Here is a 17741-nt window from a genome sequence, read left to right as displayed (position 1 = left end):
GGGACTGGTGGATTTCAAAGTCGGACTTGTCTTTCAAGAAATATTGCTGAAATGCAAAAGAACAAATGACATAACCGGAGCAACCATTAATGCTGAAAGGTATCTACAGGTTGCAGAGCAACACATGATGATTTAGGTAAAGGCTTTGTCTGTTCTGCACATTTACCAGCAGCAATGCTCCATAATCTGAGTCTGAGCGCTAAACGGGCTTGCTAACGCTCTTGAAAGGAAGTTCAATATAGCCAGACATTCTTTGTGTTAGCTTGGAAAGACAAAGACTGTGCACGCTCACAGAAAAGTGGAAACACGGCACGTCATTAAAGTCTTCTTCTGCACAAAATGTTGTCATTGAGAGCTACCTATTTCATTGCTGCCTACACCAGGAGATAGAAATTTATAAATAATATGAGAGGTTAAACATGCCACTGGTGCTGCAAATAAATCTGCAACTAATATTGTGAATACTCAAGCTTTCACTGCAGTGCTGCTGTTTATTTCTAACACGACAGCTGCAAAGTTAGAAACTTAAAATCTGACTTGGCCCAAAGCGCGATGATGGAGAAAACCACTTTGGTTTAGTTGTCGGATGAGTGTGGAGTGAATTTCATTGACTAAATCAGCTTGGTGATAAACAGCCTACAAACACAGTGATTCTTTTTTAATCTAATGCATGTTGTGTTTGCTACAACTCCAACACTGGGCATCTGATTAGGACCAAGCTGAAAATCATATTTATGCACATTCCTCATCCATACATGTGACGCACAGTTGGTGCTGGTATAACTTTGTGAGGTACTTCTCAACAGATTAAATGTTAAAAAGAAATTTAGAGAAAAGAATTAGTGAATGTGGCACTTTCAGACAAATTTAAACCGAAATCCGAACGTAACCTGCTCTGGACCAGTTGATGTGTTCAGCATAGGTTACCATGGTGACATAGCCAAGTTTAAAAAAGCAAGACGTGCGACCCATCAGTCTGTATTTGCAGTACACTCACTCAGACCTGTTACCCACTGAAAACATTTGGAAGACAGTAAAAGACTAAACAATAAACAAGGCCAGAAACTGTTGAGCAAATCAAATTTTACCTCAAGCAAGAACAGGAAGATATTTTTTATTTCAAAATGATAGAAACTCATGCTTTCAATAACACTAACAGAGTGTGAAGAAGAGGTGAAGCAGCCCCTGTCTCAACTTTATTGAAGTTTGCTGCCGGCAAAAAAATTAAAATGAGCAGATATTTTAAAACAAAAGGTTCCCACTGTAAATATTAGATATGTTTAACTTTGTTTTTTAACTAAGGCTGCATTTCTTTTTAATTTTAGTAACCAAGTAATCAACGTTTTTTGAATTTGTTGCCTTTCTTGGTCCTGTGTTGTTATAACTTAGATATTTGGGGACAAAACTGCTGCTTGTACAAAATAATTTGGGAAGTATAGTGGAAAAATAGTTAATTACCAAATAATTATCATAATTGCAAATAAAAATGACTTCAGTTTAACTTTCTCTGACATAAGCTAACTCTTAATCAACCAAAACACAAACCAAGCATGATCTCAGTTACCTTGAAGCCAGCTTTGGCACCTGACTGCAGGTCAGACTCGATGTTACCTGGATCCAGGTAGGCTATGCTCATCAGAAACCCCGGGCCGGTGAAGGCCCAGAGCTTGCGGAGACTTATCCACCTCTGTGGCAGGGGGAAACAAAAGTTGCACCACTAATAACATCAAATCTTGATTTAACTCAGGTTTGCATATGTAATCCAGGGTTGATTTACCTCGCCGTCCTCCTCAGGGACAGGGACTTTCTCATCAAGGTAAGTGCTGGAAACAGGCTCATCATTGTGATTCTGGAGGAAGACCGAGGGTGTGGAGTGTACTCTGTGAGTGTATGTGGTCTGGATCACCCCTTTCTCTTCAACCACGTCATCCGCTGAAATTTAACACCAACATAATGACAAAAGCATCGTAAGAAAGTAGAAAAGTGAACTTTACACAGGTCAACAACACACAAACAGCATGTTAGGCAGGCAGACGGGTAGGAAAACAACTGATATATACATAAAAATGCGAAGCTTATAGTATAATAACATAATGTGTTCCAGGTAGGGCTGTGCGATATGACCAAAATCTCATATCCCGATATAAGAATTCTATCGTCCCGATAACGATATAAATCACAAAATTTTTAAATTTTCTGTAAATTCTGTGAATCTCGGGCAGCTCGACTTGCGGAAAAGCCTGTTCTAACGTTTGAGTCTAAAGTTTATTTTTTAGCACCTGGCGGCTCTTTTTTTTTTTTAATTCTCATCCATAAATAATCTGCTCTTTCACGTGATTCAGTTTATTTTGAAAGGTCTCAACAGGATCTTGAGCTTTATTGTGAAAGGTTTATGTGGAACATAAACAAGCGGACACGCGAAGGTGTTACCGTCGCTGTTGCTAACGACAACGCATAAAAAAGGCGCTTGTCCGTCAGTAGTGTGGTTATATTAAATATAAGACAAAGAGAGAACTTTAAGAAATTAATATAGCCACTACAGTGACCATCAGAACGATGAAAAAAATATTGCCGCAAACAGTTTATTTTGCGACACCACGAAACAAACGATAGCGTAAGATGAAACGATAGATGTTTTTATATCGTCATCGATATACATCGTTATATCGAACAGCCCTAGTTCCATGTTTATCTTTTAGCTTGTTGAGAATGCAGTTTTGTTTTAAACTTTCATATAAACCAAAGTTTAACTGCTGTCAGAGGTGCAGGTAATAATGCTGCCACGTTCAGTCAGATGTGTGTTTTGTCTCCTTTCTTTTATTCTGTTTCCTCTGCGTTTTCTGTAAATCCTATCCTTTAAACAGATAAAGTCTATCGTCCATCCAAACATCTATTAACTATAACCATGTGTCTGCTGAGATTACAGGGCCCCAAACACATAACTGAAGATACAATAAAAAATACTCTGCTTTAAACAGTAATCTCACACCCAGCAAACACTTATTTAAAATCCTTTAAAAACATGACTTTATGAGCTGGAAAGTCAACATTAGAGTCTTTAGTTTAGGCTCAGGTCTACGTTTCCACTGTCCGCGTGCAGATCTCCACACAGCTCATCCCAAACAGCGAAAACTTGTTGAAGAATATTTTATTAGACAACATCAAGTTATGGTTAAAAGGTTTTAAGGTCAACGAAAAGACAAAGAATAAATTACGTGTGTCTAAATCTGCTTGGAAAGTGCCACACTTCTCCAAACTTTAAGGACGGGCATCTCTTGCTCAGAGGCGTCAGAGTTACAGTGCATCACTGTGTTGACTTAGCAGGTGGAAACGGTAGGTTTAGAGGCTTAAACAAATAAGCTCATCATGCAACACTCCATGAGACAATGCTTCACATGTAGAGAGAACGCAGTGGTGTAAAGAAGTTTTTAATATTAAAAAAATATGGCTAACTGACTGTCTTTTCTAAATGTCTGGTCTTGGTTGAAAATCCAACTTTAACTGATGTTGGACACGTCACCGTCTGCTGGATATCCATCCTGGGCTTTCTAGTTGTTTAATAACATCCTTTCATCAATTAAGCAATAAAAATGATAAAACCCCTGATAAAATAATCCGTTCTGACATTTACTTCTTAGTCTGCTGCCCTTTTTTTTGTAGAACTATTTTCAACTTTCTAGCAAAATGACTTTCCGCCTTTTCACTTTTCAGCCAGAACACGTGATGGGTTATGCCTCCTCCCTGTTCCTCCTGTTTTTTGAAGCCTTCAGGGGTCCAGGTCATGTGAAGGCTTTTGTTTACAGCAGGTTTCTCCTGTTTTAGTCTCTTAATCTGAGCCAGCAATGTCTCTGCTATCAGGAACATGAGCTGCATCAGTCTTATCTGAGCAGACGAGCTGCAATTATGGCTGAGCACGAATACATTCAGAACTTGTTCTTCTTCATATCAAGAACATTGTGTAAAGTTAAAGTGTCTTAATGCTTCTAAAACACATTAACCCAGTTTAAGTTGCCCGTTGGACCAGGAGTGACTTCCAAGACCAGCCATGACATAAATCCTGCTCACAGCTTTGCAGCTTAAAGTAAAATTTTGTTTGAGCTCAGAAAAGCTTTCGGCAGAAGATCCTGAGTTTTCTGCCTGAATCCTTATACACAGTGAAGCTCAAACATCCAAGAGAAAAGTTATAAAATCATTATCATAATTTAAAATAAATAAAATAAGAACAAAAACTCAAATATTCAGCAAAGAGCTGATCAATTTTAAGCTTATAATTCATAAGAACTTGTCATTACTTCAGGAGAGGTTTTTCGGGGCTTTTTCCAATGTGACAAACATCAGAACAGCATAAACTGAGACTATTTCACATCCTATAACAGCAGCGAGTGGAACATTACCGATCCCCATGAGTCGACCAGCATCAGCCTAATCCTCGGCAGGAAACTGCCAGGAAAAAAAATCAACAACATGCTGACATTTATCATTGTAAATATTTATATTGAATGATATTTAGACATCTATCCTGATGGCATTTTAAGCAATACTGTCCAGCCCAAAATAAGCAACAGCCAATATATGTTTATGAGTGGAAATGCCCTTTGAGAAGTGCATTAACTACAAATGCAGTGCAGCGTTTCACGGCCTGAGGAACTTCTCTGAGTCAAGCAGAAGAAACACTCAGATTCAGGTTTTTTTCTCTTTACCTTCAATCAGCAGGTGACCAACAATCACCGCTCAGGAGCTCTTGATCACATCGCAACGTCTTCTTTATTGTTTTGTACTTTTTAAAGACTTTCAATCCAGCAGTTTTCTCAAAATGTTCTTGCCCAGGGCACACCAAAGGGCAAGCCAAAATTTCAAGGCACACCTTTACAAAAACAAATAAAAAACGTACGTCTGCTGATATATCCTCGGTTCACGGCCTTCTTCTTCTTTTAACATGGAGATCATGGGCGAAAAACTGCCCCAGGGCCAGAACTGGTCCATAGACCATCATATATGATTTAAGTCTACTTCAACTGTGGACGCTCCACTTGAGTTTGCAAACAAACTTTTAGTTATAAACTGTAACAAATTTTCTCCAATTGTAAAGAAAACAGAAGTTTTCAACTTTTTCCTTAAAAAAAAATCTTGTTTTTAAAACAAGGACCGGTTATTCTCTACTATGTCTAGCATATATTTAGCATAATTCAGCACTGTTTTAATTCACGTCTTTAAAGTGCGCACACCTCTGCGCTGACAGATCTAGCCTGACATCTAACAAGTGTCCCCACTCAACCGGTGTACGTCCTGCCTTCATGGCCTCACGAGACACTGAGCAGACCAGGTGTCTCTCAGAGCACACATTTGGTTTGCAGTTTGTCTCTTTAGCCTGGGATCGTGCTAACTTTAACCAGCTTTTCCAGGCGGGTGACACACTTGAGCTGAAGGCTGTTGACATCCTCAGTCCAGCTGGAGCCAGAAGACAGGGAGCTGTCACTTTGGTCTGTACCAACTCCCTCTCTTCTTTAGGTGGACGGTCGTCTGCACCGGTGTTTAGTTGCGGTCTGTGCCACAGGAAAAAAGTGATCATATTTCCTTCCTGCTGTCAGTCGGGGTTGTTGATTTGGTACAGTCTTATAATTCCCACCATCTGGAAGCAGCACAAAGGACTGGGGACTGAGTGTGTGCAAAGTATCGAAGATAAAGTTAAAAAAAAGGGTAAAAAGCTAATCTGAAGGCGCCTTAAACATGTATTCTTTTGTCCAGCAGGGTGCAAAAAGCCTTTAAGTTGTATAGATGCCTGTGGGGAAAACAGGCCTCAGTAAATACTTTACTGGTGACTTTATGTGTTCAGTTGTTTGTTTAAAAGGTATTTAGAAAATATGTGGCCACTCTTCAAGTCAGGAAGGAGGATAAACCTGTCAGGCTGTCAGATCCACCCCACCCTTGCTTGTTACGCCTTTTTTCAAAATATGACAGACGGCAGACATGTTAAGCTCCGTGCTTCATAACAAGATGTCACTAACCACTGTCACAGTGGCTATGTCCATCTTTATATACAGTCTATGGGAATCACTGGTCTAATACAGGCATCCATCCCTTTTTCCTAAGCTTATTCAGGAGTGTTTGAGCCTATCCCAGATCTCATACGGAAGAGGGAAGGTACAGTGGGGCAAAAAAGTATTTAGTCAGCCACCGATTGTGCAAGTTCCCCCACTTAAAATGATGACAGAGGTCAGTAATTTGCACCAGAGGTACACTTCAACTGTGAGAGACAGAATGTGAAAGAAAAATCCATGAATCCACATGGTAGGATTTGTAAAGAATTTATTCGTAAATCAGGATGGAAAATAAGTATTTGGTCAATAACAAAAATACAACTCAATACTTTGTAACATAACCTTTGTTGGCAATAACAGAGGTCAAACGTTTACTATAGGTCTTTACCAGGTTTGCACACACAGTAGCTGGTATTTTGGCCCATTCCTCCATGCAGATCTTCTCGAGAGCAGTGATGTTTTGGGGCTGTCGCCGAGCAACACGGACTTTCAACTCCCGCCACAGATTTTCTATGGGGTTGAGGTCTGGAGACTGGCTAGGCCACTCCAGGACTTTCAAATGCTTCTTACGGAGCCACTCCTTTGTTGCCCGGGCGGTGTGTTTTGGATCATTGTCATGTTGGAAGACCCAGCCTCGTTTCATCTTCAAAGTTCTCACTGATGGAAGGAGGTTTTGGCTCAAAATCTCACGATACATGGCCCCATTCATTCTGTCCTTAACACGGATCAGTCGTCCTGTCCCCTTGGCAGAAAAACAGCCCCATAGCATGATGTTTCCACCCCCATGCTTCACAGTAGGTATGGTGTTCTTGGGATGCAACTCAGTATTCTTCGTCCTCCAAACATGACGAGTTGAGTTTATACCAAAAAGTTCTACTTTGGTTTCATCTGACCACATGACATTCTCCCAATCCTCTGCTGTATCATCCATGTGCTCTCTGGCAAACTTCAGACGGGCCTGGACATGCACTGGCTTCAGCAGCGGAACACGTCTGGCACTGCGGGATTTGATTCCCTGCCGTTGTAGTGTGTTACTGATGGTGACCTTTGTTACTTTGGTCCCAGCTCTCTGCAGGTCATTCACCAGGTCCCTCCGTGTGGTTCTGGGATCTTTGCTCACCATTCTCATGATCATTTTGACCCCACGGGATGAGATCTTGCGTGGAGCCCCAGATCGAGGGAGATTATCAGTGGTCTTGTATGTCTTCCATTTTCTGATGATTGCTCCCACAGTTGATTTTTTCACACCAAGCTGCTTGCCTATTGTAGATTCACTCTTCCCAGTCTGGTGCAGGTCTACAATACTTTTCCTGGTGTCCTTCGAAAGCTCTTTGGTCTTGGCCATGGCGGAGTTTGGAGTCTGACTGTTTGAGGCTGTGGACAGGTGTCTTTTATACAGATGATGAGTTCAAACAGGTGCCATTCATACAGGTAACGAGTGGGGGACAGAAAAGCTTCTTACAGAAGACGTTACAGGTCTGTGAGAGCCAGAGATTTTCCTTGTTTGAGGTGACCAAATACTTATTTTCCACCCTAATTTACGAATAAATTCTTTACAAATCCTACCATGTGAATTCATGGATTTTTTTTTCACATTCTGTCTCTCACAGTTGAAGTGTACCTCTGGTGCAAATTACTGACCTCTGTCATCATTTTAAGTGGGGGAACTTGCACAATCGGTGGCTGACTAAATACTTTTTTGCCCCACTGTATATCTAGGAGAGGTTTCCACAGCACAGAGACAACCATCATTTACACCTACGTCCAATTTAGAATCAGGTAACCTAAGATGCATGTCTGTGGAAGATGCACCACCATAACCCTGGTCAGCTGTGAAATGAGACTCCAAAAGGAGACAGAAATACTGCAAGCTAGTAATTTAATGGTCTCCATATTTTAATTGAAAAAAGATGCAAAATAAAAAAAATCAGAGGACTCAAATTAATTCTCTTGTACACAAATTTGTTGAGAAATCTATTTGGAGGCAAGTTGTTAACGCCTGGAAAGGGAAAGCAAAGTTCGAGTCTTGGTTGAACAGAGATGAATTAATAATACGATAAAAGTCAACAGTTTGTTCTGCTTTTAGGGGAAAAGAGGAGCTGATGCTTCACTTCCCCCGACACGGAGCAGATTTGTGTTTTGTTGTCACGACGCTGTAACGGCTTCCTGTAGCGCTCCATGTCGCTGAGTGAGTCTGGCTGAAAGGTTTCATGTATTTCATAAAAATGTGATGAGTCCTTAAAAAAAACGCTGTGTACAGGATAAACATCCTCACCTTGTCCTTCAGCTTGCTCTGGCTCCTGGTCTGTGGGAATACTGGGAGGTAGCGAGGTAATGTGGATCTGCTCAGGAGCGGGGTTTCTGCCTGGAAGCAAACAGGTAATTATACTGGGATTAAAGTGATTTATGTAATCAGAGTACATACACAGAATCAAATCCTTCACACACAGAAAACTATGAGAAACTATGTACAAATGTGTAGTCGGGGCTCCACTCAGTTCTCTCATATGTGTATGTATTATGTATTCTAATACTTCAAAAGACATGTGCGGTGCTGTGCAAACGTCTTGAGTCACGCCTCAGTTTTTAAAATTTTCTTGCAAAATGTGAAAAAGGTGCAAAGATTTATTGAAACATGTGCAATATAAGATAAAAAACAGAGTTTGTACAATTATAACGAGCTTGAAAGTCGATATTTGGTGTGACCAGTCTTCGGGGTTAGTTCTCCAGGCCTCTGGAAGGACTTTCGAAGCTCTACTTTGGATGTTGGCTCATTTTTTCTTCTGTCCTCTGTCCAGATGTCCCTATAATGCTTCTATAATGTCGGGGTCCAGGCTCTGGGGAGGCCAATCCATGACTGATAGACTTCCACTGTATACTTTTCTGTGCAGGTATGACTTTACTGCACTGACAGTGTGTTTGGGATCACTGTCATGCTGAAAAATGAAGCTTCTCTCAATCAGACACTTTCCAGTCTTACAGGCTAACAGATGCAGACACCCACCGTGTACCTCTAATAAAAGCCTGAGCCCCCCAAAAATAATGTTACATTGCTTTTGTTGCTCATTCAGCTCAATAGTTACAGTTTTTATTCATAACAGCATGCTTTTTAAATGATTAAGCATTTTATTTGAAATCACATCAGAAAAGAAGCCTGTAATCACACATTTATAAGTATCAGTATTTTACGCACATATTTTCTGTTTACAGCGCTCATCACACATTTCTAAATAATATTGGTACAATTAAACTTCCACAGATGGACAATTACTTTTATTATAGAGTCATTTAGAATTTTATAATATAACACACGGGTTACTTTACTGATTTAACTGCAGCTCGCATCAATACTGTAAATTTAATGAGGGCAGTTAAGGGGGTATAATTACCTAACAAGTTCCTGTGATAGTGTAACTTTATACAACAGGAAACGATAAACCCAATAAACACGACTAGGTTAATATGAACTCTGTGACACGATAAATCTGTCACTATAATATCCTATAATTTGTGTCTGTGTAGATCTCCAGGCATCATCACCTGTGCTGCACGAGGAAACAATCCAAAGGGAAAACTCACCTGAGCGCAGGAAGGAAAACATGTTTCTTCTTTGTGTCTTTAACACTTTGAAATCTTCTCATCGGACGAAACCAGAACTAAACTTCTGAACTCCAAGCCGCTAAACGTGTCCTCGCTTCCTTCTTGGATCCAGTGGAATTTACGCGGAGCAGGAACATCCGGCAGGTTGGACATCCTCTCCACGACTGAAGGTGTTGACTTATCGTGCAGGTAAAGAGGAGGAGGAGGAGGAGGAGGAAGGGGAATCTCCCTGAGGACAAAGTCACACATATAACCTTAAACTTTGATAAATGATCCCGTCCTCTTGCCACTTTCTACCACGTGACCAGGTTTGCCCGAACAACCTGAGCTGAACAGCAGGAAATGAGATCTTGTGCAGGAGATTTCAAAATAAAGCGAACGACCTGGTTAATATTTTAATGAAACATTAATTTTCACACTCGTCCGGGTGGGAGTGAAGCTGAAATCCACGCGTCAGCTTTTTTTTCTTTCTTTTTTTCTTTTTTGTGCTGGCTTCAATTCAAAATTAAAGTCACATCAAACGTTCCGAGCTGCAATTTTCAAAGTAAAGTCCACATGAGGTAGTGACAGGTACATAAACAGACTAGAGTGCTCTCAAATTACAGGGAAGTGAAATTATTCACTTTACCGCTTCAAACTTTGGACGTTAAACGCAATTATTAACCTTTTATCTGCGAAATTTACACGAAAACCTATTTTTTTGTATTCAAAAATATATGTATCTTTATAGCCTGACTTACATAGCTGGTTTTGTAAAAGAATAATCACATCTCTGTACGTATATGGTAATTTTCTGTGCACATTTTAGCTTTCATTAGAATAGACAGACTTTAACTGCTTATTATGCAAAATTGAATTTAAAGTTTTACTTGCGTCTCAATGTCTGAATAAAAAAAGAATTTCACTTTCACGCCACACCTCATGTTCTTTTAGGGACGCTGTATATTTGTATTATCTGACAGCTTTTTATTAATCTCTGACAACTTAAGTATAACGTTAACATTTAAAAACCTGAATAAAACCTGAATAAAAAAATAAGAGCAATGCTACAGTTGTAATCAGAGGTTTACATCCACTTATCATGAGCATGGATATTATTGGGATTTTAATGAGTTCCTTGATTCCCCATTTGGTTAAATGTTCCAAAATGTAAAACTTATAGTACACAAAGATGTCACATTATTGGTTTTATTCAGAGTCTCGACATTGGCTTTGTAAAATAAGTGAGTATGGTTAATTAATAGTGACAGCTATACAAATACACAACACATCAACACCTTTCCATACTGCCGGGATTAGCAATACAGACACTGACAGAAGACCATCAAAACATAAATTAAAGGAACCTAATGCAGCCGTTCCCACAACCTCCATAACGAGGTTGACGCACGTCTGTGTCCATGAGAAACTTACTTTTACTTTTAATCAGGTAAAATTGTAGCTTTAGATACATTTCTCTAAAGAATTTAGCTTTTAGTCATTTAATACTAACCTGTAATCATCTTTCAAGACACCTGGTGTGAGTCAGGTCCCTAAATTGGGCGGCACTAGCTTATTAATTATTTATTTTAAACTTAATTTATAACCCGGAAACCGTCCAGAAACCAGAGTGGGCAAAACAAGCCACTTATCACTGCTGTTTAACTAGCAAATCAATCAATAATGAAGTTATTATTAGGAGCAACAATGTGCTAAATGTACTGGCTTGTTAAAAGTGAGACAATGAATCTAAAAACACTGTGAGCCAGTGTTAAGATACCAAACTTGTGTGTGTTTTGCTCTTGTTATAACTTTAAATAGTGCAAATTAACCACAAGAATACTGATTAAATAGTTTGTTTCATTTTTAAAATCGCACAGTACAATAAAACACGTCTTTTGTTTGCTTTACAGTTAATTAAACCAACTGTGGTGCAAAATTATTCGATTTAAAATTAGACAAGACAAAGAAATGGATGTGGAAGAGAAGAATGTTTCTAAATCCTTGTTAATCCTGTTGCAGATTGGTGTCTTGTTGACCAAACAACGATTTAATTGCAGCTTGCATCAACAGTGCAGTTTAATGAGGACACTCAGGGGCTAAAATTATCTTTCCTTGCACATGACAACAAGTTCCTGTGATTATGTAGCTTTATACAACAGGAAACAACAAATCCCATTAAACACTAAAAGTTTATGTGACACTATAAATCCGTGCTATAATATCCTAAACACATAAACTAAAAAGAGAACATGTAAAGAAAAGAATATGAGCGAAGCTGAGAAATAAAACTACTCAGACAGGCAGACAGGTGAAAAGGTCTGAATAAGGTTTCTAAAACACTAAGAGTCCAAACATACTGGAAGCTGGAGACAAAATGTGTGTTTGTTTTGTATTTTAATTTTTAAAATGCTGAAATTATTAACAAAAAATACAAAAGATGCCATGCTCTCAACCCTTTAATTGTGGTATACTGCTGTTGCAGTATTTACATGTAATGTGAATTTAACAGGGTTGCTTTCATGCAAAAATTAAAAATCGAGATGTTTGCTTTGTAAAATGAACATATTTAATCCAAAGCCATAATTATTGTCCTTATCAGATATGTTGTTGCAAGGATACATTTAAAGAGTGCAGTCACCTCCTGCTGCAGGTGTCTGTACGCCCTCTAGCAGCAGCAAGAGCTGTGATTTGTTTTTATGTCCAAGAGAGACTTGAGCCATTCTCTGGAGTGAGTTACAACAATGAGAGCAGCCACTAGGTGGCGACAAATGCTGACTGATTTACACTCCGGAAGCGCCACTCTGCTGAGAGCTCACTGCACGGATGTGTCACTGTGCTGAGCTTTTATTTTACTGACGCCTCAGTTACACGGTGCTCTCCACGTTTGAACATCACACACCAGCTTCATCTGCTGGTTTTATATTCTGAAACTCCGGATTCATCGTTCTTTTTAACAACAGGCAAACTGAGCGACTAGAGCTGGGAAAAAAGAATTACTAATAAAATCAACGCTGGCACAGAGAACCTATTTATTTTATTATTGTTATTTGCCCCTGTCGAGGCGATTATACTTTATTAAATGTTAAAAAAAAAAAAAAATGTGTGTATATATATATATATATATATATATATATATATATATATAAATAAAACAAAGTGTTGATGTTTTAGTCTAGTTTAGTTTTAGTCAATTCACTTACAAAATTAAAATAACTAAAATAACTGTGCAGGAGATGTTTACTGATGAGCTGACGACATTTGTCAGCACACATGTGGAGGCTTTGGTACAAATTTCCCGACCTGTTTTATGACTGGGTCACGTGTTTGTGTTGAAATATGTGTTGTGAGCTCATGGAAGTGGTTTGCAAAGCGGCTTGCATGTGTGCAGCAGCAGACTGCAGTAGCAGCGTATGTATGCGATTCATTAAATAGATGCTTAGAATCAGCTGGGCTGTCAGCTGATTCAGGATGACATCTGCTGGGACTGTTGTGCTCTGGTCTGATGTTTTAGTTTAAGGTTATGCAAACTCTTAAGTAAAACCCAGTATTGCATCATACTTCAGGGCACAAAAGAACGTCTGTTGAAGCCCTCATTACTTCACCGGACACGTCTGTGCAGATAATGCTGCATAAATACTCAAGAAAATATACTTTTTGCTGTTTTTGTCTGTGTTTGGCTAATACTTTAACCTCAGGCAGAGAGCTCCCAGCACAGTTGCCACAATACTGGTAATGTTTCTTTTATAGTCTTATAGAAAGTAATAAGATGCCCAGCTTTTCCAAGGTTATGATTTAAGATTAATGGCTTACTTAGAAAATTGTGACCAATATGATGATGATGATGATGATGATGATTATTGTTGAATTTAAAGCAGAAGGAAGCTAGTTGTAGCTTCAAGGACCTTGGAACCCTGCTCTTCGAGGAATAAGCTTTTTAACCAACTATGACTTTAACTGTGATATTCTTGGCTCTTACAGAAAGACTTTTAGTCATCCTTTAAGTGTAAGGATATTTTTTTAAAATGAAAAAGCATATAGATAGAGTCAGATTTAGTCAGTAACAGCTGTGAGGCCAAGCTGAACAACCTTGGGCTCTGTGAATCAGACACAGTTATTAATACAACAAATCTGTGAGCGAGATTTGAAAAACTGCAAAATTGACTTTTTTTTTTTTTTTTTTTTTACATCCATCTAATCAAAAAGGAATTAGAGGCTACATAAAAGCCTTAAAACCCTGAGTTATTAAACTAAATCTCAGTTTCAGTTCAGCAAAAAGTGATGTATCAGAAAAAAATGATCATACCAGACAGAATTCAGCTTTGCATGACTCAAAGTTCAATAAAGATCCTTATTCATCTCACACTGTGCCAGATCTGGTCCTTTGCAGTTTTTAAACTGGCTCTCGTGTCAGTGTAAAATTCTGTCTCATCCATTTATAGCTAGAACTAAACACACAGGTGCAGCTCTACAGCACCTGTAACTGTGGACTAGCTGACACAGAATGGCTACAAAAAGGAAATCTGAAGCTGAAGGAAGTCAGTTTCACTGGCGGTCGAAGACTGAGCAGCCTTTATCCTTACCGAGTGTAAAGACTGTGTGTTGATTGGCCACAAGACTATTTCTGTTGTAAAATAAAGTAATTAGCTTCATCACTTTGATGTTTGAATGTAAATATTAACACAAATTATGGACTCAAAGACAGAGAACAGAGGCTTAATTTTATGCACCACCAGCTGCATGGCAGAAGGGTTCAGATAAACTTTTGTTCTGCTGGTTCTTCACCAAACTTCCTGCACAGCTGTTGGGTTGTCATCCTCGGGCAAGGGCAAGATTAAAGATCAACTACTTTTCTTTAACACCAGGCTCAATTAATTCTTATTAAATGACCAAAGGTAGGAAAAGCTATGATATTGAAGCTTGTGAAATGGGTTGGTATTCTATGCATTGGATGAGGTCTTAGTTCTTAGGTCTTTACCTGAAATGTAAAGGGGAACATTTATGCTGCCATGGCCGCTGAGGCTGGTTATGTTTGGACTCGTGTTTAATGTTTTTCTATGTCACTATCGCAGTAATTTGGCTCTCATTGATGACTTCTGTTCTCACCATGTAACTCCAGTCTCTTGTTCTGTGTCGTGTTTAAGGAAACTGTTTACCTACCTGTAAGACTTACCTGCCTTGCCTCGTGGAGATCCATGCTTGCAGCCCTGCACCCTCCGCTGAAATCCATATTCTCTGGTTGCCGTCTCTTCATCTCTCCTGGAACCGAGCCTGCCCTCTGGCTCTTCTTCTCATTGCTCTAACTCATCACAAGTAAGGAATACAAACTACGACTCGCCGCTTTCAGTCAGCCAGTCCCATTATTCATGCCAGTGCCATTCCTTTTTACAGACCCTCTCAGACGGTATGCATAGCTTCCAGCCCAAGGGTGTCAAAAATAAAGCCTGGGGGCTCCAGTCTGGCCCACTGGGCGGCTTTGGAAAATGTGAAGGAGGACGTAGAGTTTAGATTTTTAACTGTATTTTTGCAGCCATAATGCACCAGCATAAATCATAAGTAGCAGATAAACAGTTAAATGACAGAAAGCTCCTGTTTTTTTCACTACATTTTCGACTGCTATGGAAATTTGGTTTTTACAATAGTGCTAAAAAATAAAATAAGGATATATTCTGTGAATTAACAGGACAGTCTGCACGATCGCCTAACAGAACTTTTTTTTGTCATTTTACACATTTATCTTTTACAATTTATACCCAAAGAGTCTGACAGACTACTTTCCTTTTCTACAGCAGAATTTCTTAAAATCTGAGACGTACTGTTGGACTTACATTTCTTTTTCTTATTTTAAAATATCTTGGTTGTTGCTGTGAAATTCTTTGCACTGACTCATCATTTCATTTTGCTTCCTGTCTTGAGTTTTTTATTTTTGCCTCCCCTGTTTCCTCTATTGGTGTTCTGTAGGGTTGTTTCCTGTTTTCTCTGGGTTTCACTTCCTGTCTGTGTTGATATTGACTTGTTATATGCACCGATAGTCCTGGCCTCCTCTTTGCCTTGTTGCATGGCCTGTTATGTTCCTGGTGGAGTTGCTTAGTCATGCAGTTTGTTTCTCACCTTTTGCTGAATAGTCTGCTTTACAATCCAGTCTTAAACTACAATAGTACACTACACTCCAACATTTGCAACATGTTATTTTTATCCTTTTAGTCTTTTAGGGTAGCTTTGCATGAATCATAGTGCTTATTCATCCTATATCCTTTTCAACATGGCGGCGCGTGCACACGCAGCGGCTTCTCTCTCTCCCGAACAAACTGCACTCCACTCAGCACTCACACACCTGGACAAAAAAGATTCATATGTTCGAATGCTGTTCATAGACTTCAGTTCAGCATTCAACACTATAATCCCCCAACAGCTCACTCAAAAACTGGTCCAGCTGGGGCTCAACACCTCACTGTGCAACTGGCTGTTGGATTTCCTCACCGGAAGACCTCAAGCAGTACGGGTCGGCAGTAATACATCCAGCACCATCATTTTAAACACGGGGGCCCCGCAGGGATGTGTGCTGAGCCCCCTCCTCTTCACTCTGCTGACCCATGACTGCACTCCATCACACAGCTCCAACCTCTTCATCAAGTTTGCGGACGACACAACGGTGGTGGGTCTCATTAGCAACAGGGATGAGACCGACTACAGAAGTGAGGTGAGACGCCTGGCCACGTGGTGTGCTGACAACAATCTCTCTCTGAATGTGGAGAAGACGAAGGAGATTGTTGTGGACTTCAGGAGAATGCACACCCAACATGCTCCTCTGACCATTGACGGAGCGTCTGTGGAGAGAGTGAGCAGCACCAAGTTCTTGGGTGTGCACATCACAGAGGATCTCTCCTGGACGTACAACACCACAGCACTGGCCAAGAAATCACAGCAGCGTCTCTTCTTCCTCCGCAAACTAAGAAGAGCAGGAGCTCCAGCCCCCATCATGTACACTTTCTACAGAGGCACCATCGAGAGCATCCTGTCGAGCTGCATCACTGTGTGGTTTGGAGCCTGCAATGCGTCCTGCCATAGAACCCTCCAACGCATAGTGAGAGCTGCAGAGAGGATCATTGGTGTCTCTCTCCCCTCCCTCCAGGACATTTACAGCACCCGTCTCACTAAAAAAGCCCTTTGCATAGCGGCTGATCCCACGCACCCAATGCAAAGCTTCTTCAAGCTGCTGCCGTCAGGGAGGAGACTGCGGAGTCTCCAGGCCAGGACCAGCAGACTGAAGGACAGCTTCATCCATCAGGCTGTCAGGAAGCTAAACTCCCTCCCGATTCTGCCCCCCTCTCCCCTCTTCTCCACCACGGTCTCACTGAACTCTGTCACACACACACACACACTCACTCTCTGACGCACTCACTGGCCTGCACCAGTCACCTTGGGGAGCATTGGACTGCTTAAGCATTGGACCTCATAAGCCTTTGTTGTTACACTATCTCTTACCATACACTACCAATCCCCATTTGCACTATTTTGCCTATTTTGCACCACTATGCCTTCTTACTTAAATATTGTATATTGTATATTACATAGCTTTTTTTTGTTATACGTAAAATTGTATTGTATTTATTTAAATTTATTTAAATTTTTACTTTTTAATTATTTTATTTGCATTTTTCTAATCACTAGGGTTTGAGAGTAACGCAATTTCTATTCTGTGTATGTCCTGTACATGTGGCAGAATTGACAAATAAAGTTGACTTGACTTGACTTGACTTGACTATATTGGGGGTGTGTTTGAATACTAAGGTTTCTAAGTGAAATGGCATTGAAGTATCTGCATGGGGGCCACAATATGAGCCTTTTGAAGTCTCCAAATACTGAAGAAAGGAGCTTCAGTGCTTCCTGTCTCCCCTCCCTCAAAAGACGATAGATTTAATCATCCTTTATGAGAAGAGAGGAGGAAATGCCATCCTGTTATTCACAGCGACCGACCATCTGACCGTTCATGAAGATGATCAGGAATACTGGCAAAGAGGCGAATATCATGTAAATGTTATTATAAGTGTGTTTTTCATTTCATGCCATAATCTGCTGAAATGTTGTCAACAGCAGCCTGTTAAACTCGCAGCTGAACTCTGA

The 17741-nt window shown here is 40.0% G+C and overlaps 1 protein-coding gene across 1 annotated transcript in view; it reads right to left on the bottom strand.

The window, feature by feature from the left end:
* LOC146611230 (natural resistance-associated macrophage protein 2-like) overlaps positions 1-9664 on the bottom strand; it is a 30874-nt gene extending 21210 nt beyond the window's left edge. The window contains exons 1-4 of the mRNA XM_085345488.1: positions 9618-9664; positions 8314-8403; positions 1778-1932; positions 1565-1687 (exon numbers count right to left, since the gene is read on the bottom strand). Coding sequence (XP_085201614.1) covers positions 1565-1687; positions 1778-1932; positions 8314-8403; positions 9618-9639 — 390 coding nt within the window. The 5' untranslated portion in view covers positions 9640-9664. The remainder of the gene's footprint in view (positions 1-1564; positions 1688-1777; positions 1933-8313; positions 8404-9617) is intronic.
* Positions 9665-17741: the final 8077 nt, after the last annotated feature.

This window comes from Diplotaxodon limnothrissa, linkage group LG20, assembly GCF_057381915.1.
Source record: "Diplotaxodon limnothrissa isolate DT_005_m linkage group LG20, D_limnothrissa_male_GT1.1, whole genome shotgun sequence".
NCBI lineage: Eukaryota > Metazoa > Chordata > Actinopteri > Cichliformes > Cichlidae > Diplotaxodon > Diplotaxodon limnothrissa.
Note: the sequence above shows the minus strand (reverse complement) of the source record. Positions and strands in the feature narration are given on the sequence as shown.